The sequence below is a fragment of the Sphaerodactylus townsendi genome, unplaced genomic scaffold, assembly GCF_021028975.2.
Source record: "Sphaerodactylus townsendi isolate TG3544 unplaced genomic scaffold, MPM_Stown_v2.3 scaffold_1294, whole genome shotgun sequence".
NCBI lineage: Eukaryota > Metazoa > Chordata > Lepidosauria > Squamata > Sphaerodactylidae > Sphaerodactylus > Sphaerodactylus townsendi.
The window spans coordinates 783-10897 of record NW_025949842.1 but is presented as its reverse complement, the minus strand read 5'-3'; the positions used below and the strand labels follow the sequence as shown (position 1 = coordinate 10897).

At 45.4% G+C, this 10115-nt stretch overlaps 1 protein-coding gene across 1 annotated transcript; it reads right to left on the bottom strand.

The window, feature by feature from the left end:
- Positions 1-120: 120 nt before the first annotated feature.
- DSCC1 (DNA replication and sister chromatid cohesion 1) lies at positions 121-9900 on the bottom strand. The gene is made up of 8 exons (XM_048482312.1): positions 9637-9900; positions 7333-7498; positions 5635-5769; positions 4480-4570; positions 2778-2916; positions 1832-1884; positions 370-524; positions 121-252 (listed from the first exon to the last, which is right to left on the bottom strand). The coding sequence occupies exons 1-8, from the start codon at positions 9807-9809 to the stop codon at positions 121-123; spliced, it is 1044 nt and encodes a 347-aa protein (XP_048338269.1). The 5' UTR covers positions 9810-9900.
- Positions 9901-10115: the final 215 nt, after the last annotated feature.

Here is a 10115-nt window from a genome sequence, read left to right as displayed (position 1 = left end):
TTTACAGTAGCCACTTACAAATATTTATGGAGAGAATGTGATTTTTTTTTCATTCTTGGTGCAGAGGCATATCTAGGGAAAATGTAGCCTGGTGCAATTTTCTGCCCCCACCCCAGGTGACTAAATGGCCGCAGCCAGAGGACTTTGACCCCATATGTCCCCCTGAGCTGTACGCCCCTGTCTTGGTGTCTCATAATCAGAGACATACCACCACCCCATAAGGATGTGAATGGAGGCTCGTCCATTCAGACACTGAATGAAAGATGACAACCCCTTCAAATCATCTTTTGTGCAGCAAATGTATCCACATGAAGGTGCCTGAATAGCCAACAGCAAAAACCATACTAGGGTTTACTGGTTCTGCATTACCTTTAACTGGTCTAGCTTAGTTGTCATTCCATCAGGGACACTTTGCTGCCAAACATCTTGGAACTCTGAGAGGCTGAACTTGACTGCGTTTTGCAAGAGCATTTGCGCTGTGGCCCTGCATATCTGCTCTTCATTCATTTCAAAGAAAGTCTCACCTGATATGGAGTAATGAAAAACACAAATCTTGAAAACCTCAGTTCAGTAATATGAATCCCCCTTTTTTCTTTTAAAAAGGAGGGGGCAGAATCCCTGACTCTTCGAAATGATGAAGTTTGGCCAAGTTAGATAAGGCCCCTTCCGCACATGCAAAATAATGCGTTTTCAAACCACTTTCACAACTGTTTGCAAGTGGATTTTGCTATTCCGCACAGCTTCAAAGAGCACTGAAAGCAGTTTGAAAGTGCATTATTCTGCATGTGCGGAATGAGCCTAAGTCAGCTTGGCTCATACAAAACCATAAGAGGATGCAGACTGCAAGCCATAAAGTCTGAGCATCAATCGACCTGTTAGGCTGCAAGAAAACACAACATGTGGTTGCCTCCTGGTAATACACAATAGTATACCACTTGTGTGTGGACACATGCCAAATCTGGGCATGCTCATCTATAAGAAAACAGTTTTTTAAAAGTCTGAGATTAATAGGAAAGGTGTCAAGGGAGCAGGGACATGGTGTAGAAGAAACAGAGCGGTTGTGTTTCTCTCCACCACCTCTCGCCATTAAGTGACACATGTATGAAGAAAGAATACACATGCACATATGCACAAGTATAAATATGCCTGTTCAATTTTTACAGCAAAAACGCTGCAAGGCTAAGGGATGCCAAACTATCCTGCCTTCATTCTTAATTTTCCCCACCCCCAAGTTGAGGCACTTTTGTCTTCAGCTAGACTAGGCTAAGCGAAAAACACTTGGGGCAGACTTAAATTTAAAAAGGATAATACAGTGATCCAAGTAGTATTTATGCAGAGCTGGTGTGGTGATTAGGAGCACTGGACTCTAATCTGAAGAACCGAATTTGTTTCCCCACTCCTACATATGAACAGTGGACTCTAATCTGGTGAACTGGGTTTGTTTCCCCACTCCTAAACATAAACTATGGTGGGTGATCTTGAGCTAGTCAAGGCTCATTCAGAACTCTCTCAGTCCCACCTACCTCATAAGGTGTCTGTTGCAGAGGGAAGAGGGAAAGTGATTATAAATCAGTTTGAAAAGTGCGGTATACAAACCTACCGTTCTTCTAAATTTTACAGGCACAGACTTCAGATCTGCATAATTGCAATTCTGGAATGTTAATATGAAATCTAACTCTCTGCGGTAACCCTCTCTAGTTTAGCCTGATAAATTATGCACCCTTCTGATAAGTGTTGGGGGCCAGAGTTTTGCCTTCCGTTTTGCATGTGCCCCTGTGTACATCTTGTTATTTTAACAACTTCAAAACATGCATTCACGAGGATAACTTACCTTCACTGATGGTTTGTCTTCCATAACTCCTAAGAATGTGCGCTATCATTTCCCTGGATCAAATATATTTTGTCAACTTTCAACACGCTATGAGAAATAATAATCCTTGTCATGCTACAGAAGTCAATGGCCTTATTCTTTGTAACTTTTTGACTAGGCTCCTGCCCTTAACATTTTGTCAACAAATATATTTCAATGTATGCAAAACCACCACTTTCGAGACTGATGTGCTATGCTATGTTGTTTTGGAAAATCATGGGGACTGATGCCAGCTGTACTCCTCTGCATTTAGCTACAGAAGAACTGATTCGTTTTTCCCAGGCCAGTAGAATCTCCCCCCAGTTTATGCCTGTATCCCACAGATGCATTAGGCAATGTGATGAGAAAAGGGGAAACCTGCTATGCTAGTAAGAGAAAAGACCTGAACTGTGAAGTTCTAAATCAGGGGTGAAGTTCTAAATCTGGTGCCAAGATGCTCATGGACTACGATTCCCATCAGGCTCTGCCAGTATGGCCAACTGGTAGTCAGTGTTGGGATCACATGTTCCTGCCAGCACTTTTCAAGGGTAACCCCAAGTGGAGTGCATTGCAGTAGTCCAGACTAGATATAATTAATGCAAGGACAACTATGGCTAGATCTGACTGAGCCCAGAATACTACCAGTGTTTGCCTGGTTCCTTAGGTGGAAAACAAGCTCTGAAACATCAAGCAAAGCAATCTGCAGTACCACTCTTTGGCATACATGCTGGGGGTTCTAACTTCTGATCTTGACCACTGGTGCTACATCCACAGAACTGAGGCTGCAATCCTAAGCACACTTACTAGGGAGTATCCCACTGAACCCATAGCTTAGTATTGTACTGTAAAGCACTTTCACAACTCAGAATGACTATGTGGGCAAGCACTACAATTCTGGGAATTCCAAAGTTGTTAGCAAAGAACTTACCTGGGCTCCAGGGGTCCGAGTTCTTGAAGGCAGACACTTAAAGGAACCTTGCTGAATGACCATGACTCTGTATATATCAGTTGGGTCACATGATTCAGCAGTTTCATCTCGTAATCGAAATCTAGAATCCTCCAATATCCTGCCAGACAGAGATCAGATCTTTATAACTGGTAAAATAAAAGCTGACACTGCAAGGTTTCTTCATTCACGTATTCTGAAAATACCCTTTTATACTTTTGAAAAAGAGGTTTACATCTCACAGCATCTGATACCAGCACAGCCCGGCCCTACCCTGAGCTTTAGGTTTCTTGGTCGTGCTACTGCAGAATCCAAGAACTGGCTTTTATATAATTAATTCAAGCTGAGGGAGAAAAAACTAGAGCAGAGCAAGAAAAAGTCTGTGCTACTTTGCAAGAAACAAGACAGTTTTTTACAACTGCAGTTAAGTCCTGTCGATTAATCATAATGCAAGATGGTAACAAGAAGCCTTCATGCAATTGCAGTTAATTGCCAAAAAAATCAGAAAATGTCTACAAACTCATGGAAAACAATTTCAACCCATGTATTCTACATACATTTCATACCACAGTTCATTAGGACGGCGAATAATCATGGGAGAGTAAAAAACATACCCTTCCACTGACCTTCTATTACTTCTGCCCATGTGGCTTTGTCTCATGGCTTTGCTCCCATTCTCTGGCCCAGTGATTCCCAACCAGGGTTCCGTGGTACCCTGGGGTGCCATGAGCACGTCCCAGGGGTACCATGACAATGCTACCGCCTGCCCCTCCCACACCGGAATCAAATGGATTTTGAAGGGGGGCGGGGTTGGAAGCCTCATGGGCTCCCTTTAAACAACACTGAAAAACAGCATTGTTTTATTTGCCTAAATTTGGCGTGGATTGGGGGGGTTAGATTTAAAGGGAGCTCTCCCTTTAGATCCCCCCAATCCATGCCGAATATAGGCAAACAAACAACGCGGCTGTCAACGCGGCTTCCCCTGCCACTCCCCCCACCTACAGGCCAAAACGGGAAAAACCTTAAAAAATGCAAACAAAAAAAATCAAACAACTTCAAGGGTACCCTGAGATATGAAGACTGAGGTCAAGGGTACCCCGACATTGAAAAGGTTGGGAAACACTGCTCTGGCCCCTTCTGCACATGCAGAATAATGCACTTTCAATTCACTTTCACAATTGTTTGCAAGTGGATTTTGCTATTTCGCACAGTAAAATCCAGCTGCAAAGTGGACTGAAAGTGCATTATTCTGCATATGCGGAAGGGGCCTGTCTCCCCAGCCTTCTCGATTGTTCTGAACCGACCTTTTCCTTCTCCATCACTGATATCTTTTCCTTCTTCTGTTTTTGATTGTGCGTGTTTTTATATGTATATATTCAGATGGCATGTATAATGGGGGATTAACCCACTAAATTTTGAGAAGGAATAATTTTTATATGCTTTCTGCGGATGTGGAGATTATCCAAGATATGTGGAAAAATATATACTAGCCCTAGGTGACTCCCCTTCCACATGGGAAGGCTATCCATCAATATACGGTGAGGTAGGCAGGACTCAAAACCAGCAACATTTGGGTTTGTTTAATGAGGAACTGAAACAGACCATTTAAGGAGACTATGATGCAAAATGGTTCGTATCTAAATATGTACTAAACAGCAGCATGTCCTTCTGCGCAAATGCATACCTTCAACTTGACAAGCTTTTAGAATCTCCAGCTGATGCATTATTTCTTCTTCACTTGCTTGGATCTGATCTAGCAAATCGTCTGTTGTGTACTGCAGAAATTCAGCAAAAAAAGTAACATTAATTTGCTTGCTAGATTTTATAATGCTGTTCTGTAAAGCGCCATGTACCCAGATGGAGCTACACGCAGACAAACACATAAACATTTACCTGAAAGATTTATATCCCACCTTTCTGCTTCTGAGGATTCAAGGCAACTTGCAAATATAATTTCAAGCACCATAATTAACAGTGCAATTCTAAGGAGAGTTATTCCATTCATTTCAGTGGTCTTACAGTGGAGTAAATCTCCATAGGATCATGCTGTAAATAAGCAACTTAAAAATAAACCACTTCAATTTTGTGTATCCATGATATATATACCGGTAGCTAGTTTCCAATACTGTGTCTCAGAGCCCCACCCAAAGGAACACCCACCCACCCCTCCAAATCTGCTTGTGGGAGTGTTATGCTGGCAGATTTGCCCTCCACAGGGCACCTGCCATGGCAGAGTGGTGATTCTGCTGGTGTGCAGGTGCTGCAGCTCCCCCCCACCCCCCACCCCCGGGCACTGGAATGTGGAGCTGAATGCGGCAACAGCGTTCCATACTGCCTGGTCCTCTGAATGGGAGATTCTGGCAATTGAACCCGGAAACGTCTCCATCCTAAGTTGATGATTTCCCACTGAGCCAGTCAGCCGCAGTGGGACCCCAGCATATGGCAATACCTATGCCCATTGAGTCACAATGCCGAGGTGGGGCAGGTCAACATTTGAGGTTGCGATTTTATTTCTTTATTTCATTTACACCCTAACTTTCTTTCCGGTGGAGACCCAAAGCAGCTTACAATATTCTCCTCTTCTCCATTTTATCTCCACAACAACCCTGTGAGGTAGGGTAGGGTGCAACCAGCCCAAGGTCACCCACAGTGAGGCCTCACAGATCCTAGCCCCAACACAGCAACTGCTACAATGTATTGGTTACTTTCCAGTGTCAGCTGTTACCTTGAATTCATTCAGTGGGTTACAGTTTATTCTTTTGAACCTAAATTATAGTTTTCAAGAGGCTCCTTCGTTGCTGGAGCTGAAAAGAGTTTCTCTGCCTTTCCCTTTTTTTACCTTTGGGTTAGTTGGCATTTTCTCTTTCTCCCCATCTGGCCCTTCATAAGGATTTTCCATTAAGAGTTTCTTGAGTCTCTTTAGCTTGGGTCGACATCGTCTTACTTCCCAGTAATTGTTGGAAAAGCCGGCAATCTACAATAAGAATTTCCTTTGGGATTTGCATCAAGAAAATGGACACGCGCACAGAATCCTTATCAGTAACAGACCTACGACATAACCAGCATGATAACCCCTCCAGTTATCCAGTTGGATAGTTCTTCATAAGAACAAGCCAGCTGGATCAGACCAGAGTCCATCTAGTCCAGCTCTCTGCTACTCGCAGTGGCCCACCAGGTGCCTTTGGGAGCTCACATGCAGGATGTGAATGCAATGGCCTTCTGCTGCTGCTGCTCCTGAGCACCTGGTCTGCTAAGGCATTTGCAATCTCAGATCAAAGAGGATCAAGCTTCAACTCCATTTCCTCTTAACTCATCCCTTGGTGTTGCTTTTAACTAAAAAGATCCAGGAGTCTTAGAATATTCACTGAACATGAGTTATCAGAGTGATACAGCAGCTAAAAACTCAAATGTGATTTTGGGCTGCATCAACAGTGGTGGAATGTCCAGATCATGCAAAGTGGTAGTATCTAGTTAATCCTTACTTGGAATATTGTTTTCAGATTAGTGCACCACAGTTTAAGAAGGTTGATGATAAGTTGGACTGTGTCCAAAGGAAGGTAACAATGATGGTAGGAGGTCTGGAGCCCAAAGATGCTGGGCATGCTTAACCTGGAGAGGAGACGATTGAGAGGTTTTTAGCCTTTATCTGGGTCTAAGGTTACCCAGCAAGCATCTATGGAATATTAGATTCGAACCCCTGGTCTGCAACTCTATCTACAACACTACTCTGCATGTACACATTTTATTTCTCTCTCTCTCTACCCCAGGTAACACTTCTTTAATAAACAATCAAAAAGATTCCAAGGAAAAAAAGCAACCAAAGGCTGCATAAAAGACTGAGCCATCCAACCATCACTCATCAAAATTTTGCTCAGCCTTGAAGCTTACTGGGTCACCTGGATCAGAGCCTTTCCCACTCAGGTAACTGTAGTCAGACTACAGGTAACTGTAGTCAGAGGACCGGTGTAAGGAACGAGAAGTGTCTGGATTTATACCCCACTTTTTTCATCTGTGAGGAGACTAAAAGTGGCATAGAAGAAGAAGAAGAAGAAAAAGAAGAGGAGGAGGAGGAGGAGTTTGGATTTATATCCCCCCTTTCTCTCCTGTAGGAGACTCAAATGGGTTTACAATCTCCTTGCCCTTCCCCCCTCACAACAAACACCCTGTGAGGTGGGTGGGGCTGAGAGCTCCAAAGAACTGTGACTAGCCCAAGGTCACCCAGCTGGCGTGTGTGGGAGTGCACAGGCTAATCTGAATTCCCTAGATAAGCTCTCCATATTCGGGCAGAGTGGAATCAAACCCGGTTCCTCCAGATTAGATACACGAGCTCTTAACCTCCTACACCACTGCTGCTCCTTTCCACTCCATACAAACTCCTTTCCTTTCCTCTCCCCACAGGGATAAAATGTGTTTACTCCACGTACACCACCTTGTGCTGCTTCCAAGACAGGAGGATGCAGGCATGACCAATAAATAAAATAACATTTTAATACAATTCCCCCGCCACCTTGAGAAAGTTAACCACTGGAGAAAATACCTGAGTGTGAATGACAGATGGAGGGTTGTCTGCGCAGAGCTTCTCGGGAGTTTCACAGGCTGGCATGAAAAGCAGCATATTGGAGGTATCTGCTATTTTCATCTCATATGTCTTATCCTGGCTGCACAGCACAGCATGATCCTCTTTATCCCCACGGATCACAAGGCTGAAAACAATACAGTTTTTACAGTTATACAAAGGTGTTGCTGCAGTCCAGAGTGAAACATTTCCAAACCACTAGAGCCAGGACAGGACTGAGTTGTTGTAAATGCTACGACCTGTTATGCGTACGTGTAAACAATGACTTAAGAAGAGCCCTGCTGGATCAGACCAGGAGTCCATCAAGTCCACCACCCTGTCCCACACAGTGGCCAACCAGTTCCTCCTCCTCATACAAGCTCTTTAGCTTCTGAAATCAAAATGTATTTTAAAAGGTTTTGCGTGCATAAAGGATAAAGCCCAATAATACGAAAAACCTGGATCAAAACAAGTTTTGGAAAACCTAGATTACTGTCTAATTAATAGAAAAAAATATTTCTTAAAATTGTGTGAAACCTTTAAAACAAATCTGCTTGGAGGTAAGTATGGAAGATGCCTCTGACATGACCCAGTGGAACGCTCTGTCCTTTGATACCTAGGCCCTGTGGGATGTGATCCAGTTCTGCAGGGCCTGTAAGACAGAGTAGTTCCACCAGGCATATAGCTGAGGCAGCTATGGTTCTACCATCAAAACAGCTATGGTTCGACCATCTAAACCAGTGGTTCTCAACCCGTGGGTCGCGACCCCTTTGGGGGTCGAACGACCCTTTCACAGGAGTCACCTAAGACTCTCTGCATCAGTGTTCTCCATCTGTAAAATGGATAAATGTTAGGGTTGGGGGTCACCACAACATGAGGAACAGTATTAAAGGGTCGCGGCATTAGGAAGGTTGAGAACCACTGATCTAAACAGCTATGGTTCTACCATCTAAGGCCCCACTCCTCCTTTACTGTTTCTGTTCTCTATTGTTTGAGACGTTAAGTTGCAGAATTTTTAGCATATTTTAAGATTTGCTCAGTTACCACCTTTGTTTTAAATGTACGATTTTATTGTTTATATGTTGGAAACCACCCAGAGAGGAAAGTCGGCGTACAAATTGAGTAAAAGAAATTAAATGAATGGCCCAATTAAGGCCTCACATGCTTTAACTAGGGCTGCCAACTCTAGGCTGGGGAATGCCAGGATATTTGGGGGTGGATCCTCAGGTGGACATGTTTTGGGGAGGGATAGGAGCTTGGCAGCATATGATATTATAGAACATAGAGCTCCATAGCCAGGGGGTTGAACTCGTTTTTATGAGGGCTGGATATGACATAAATGTGACTTGCTTGAGATGAGGGGGAAGAGGATGGCTGCACCAGCTGGTGAGCCCACAGCAGGCTTGCCAATCCAGAACAGCACTGAGGGAGGTGGTTGGCACTCGAAGGGTTGGCTGCTGTAGCTTGCCAAATCAGGAACAGTGTGTGTAGATGCCTGGACTGAGCAGCAGCAAGGACTGGATCAACTCTGGAGGGAGGGAGGCACTGGGAGGGGGCAGCATGGGGGCTGCCCACAGCAGGTTCAAAAACCAGATCAGCATTGGGGGAGGGCGCTGGCACTGGGAAAGGTGGGTGACTTAGCTGGTGAGCCCACAGCAGGCTTGTTAACCCAGATCAGTGCTAGGTTAGTGCAGGGATCAGTGCTGGATCAGTGCAGGGGAGGACGGCTGGCTAAGTGGCGAACCTGCAGCAAGCTCACCAGGCCAGGTTAGCACTGAGGGGCAAGGTGGCTGCAACAGCTGGAGAACTATGCAGTTGCCGCAGCTTGGCAGATCTGGAGTATGGTTGATGGATGCCTGGACTGATCGAGAGCAACGGTGGGGTGGTTGCCCCAGCTGGCTCACAGTCTTGATAAGCCCTCTTAAGAAGCCACATCTGATCCCCAGACTGCATGTGTGGCCACCTCCATCCTACAGTAAAGTAGCTATCTTTCCCCCTGGAAGTTGGCAAGCTTACTTCTATCTTAGTTTGCATGTTCATTACCAATGCCCCCTGCAGTCGCGCACACTGTCATCCCATTTAATAAAAGGATTACACAAAATATAATTTTCGTTGCTTCTAAATCAGGGGTGTTCAACTCTGGCCTTCCAAATGCTCATGGACTACGACTCCCATCAGCCCCTGACAGCATTCTGCTGGCAAGGGCTGATGGGAGTCGTAGTCCATGAACATCTGGAGGGCCAGAGTTGGACGCCCCGTTCCAAACCAATCCCCTTCCGCACGCACCTCCGCCCCGCCTCCAACTCGACGCAAAGCTCCGGCTCCAGCTGCAAGAGGTAGCAGTCGCCCGCGTCCGCCTGGGCGCTGAAGCTGAGGCACTGCGCGGCCGGCAGCAGCTCCGCCGGGTCTAGTTTGGCGACTTGCAGCGTCGCGTCCACCTCCTCCCGGCTCCGCATCATCGGGGCGGCGAAGTTATCGTTGCCAGGAGCAACCGGGGAGCGACCCGCTTCCAAAAGCGCGCCAAACTGCCCCACGTGACGGAAAGTGGGCGGCCTTTGAGCCTTTGCGTGAAGCGGAAAGAGGAGGGGCTCCAATAGTCTGCGCGCGTTAGACGTGAAGTCGCTGCTGTAAAGATTGATTTTGTGGTTCGCGCGCCGGCTGAGTCGGCGAAATAGATGCAGGAGGCGGGGATATGGATTTTATTTTTGATCGTTTTTAAAAACGGGATTTAAAAGCTTAAGTAGAGAGATCCTTTCAAGTGTTTC

Excerpts from the sequence above, each read along its gene's own strand:
- DSCC1 (XM_048482312.1), bottom strand. The coding sequence starts at position 9,809 with ATGATGCGGAGCCGGGAGGAGGTGGACGCGACGCTGCAAGTCGCCAAA. Across the intron at positions 7,499-9,636 it reads GAGTTGGAGGCGGGGCGGAG|CCTTGTGATCCGTGGGGATA; the intron begins GTGCGTGCGGAA and ends TATTGTTTTCAG. Across the intron at positions 5,770-7,332 it reads CATCTGTCATTCACACTCAG|ATTGCCGGCTTTTCCAACAA; the intron begins GTATTTTCTCCA and ends TTCTTATTGTAG.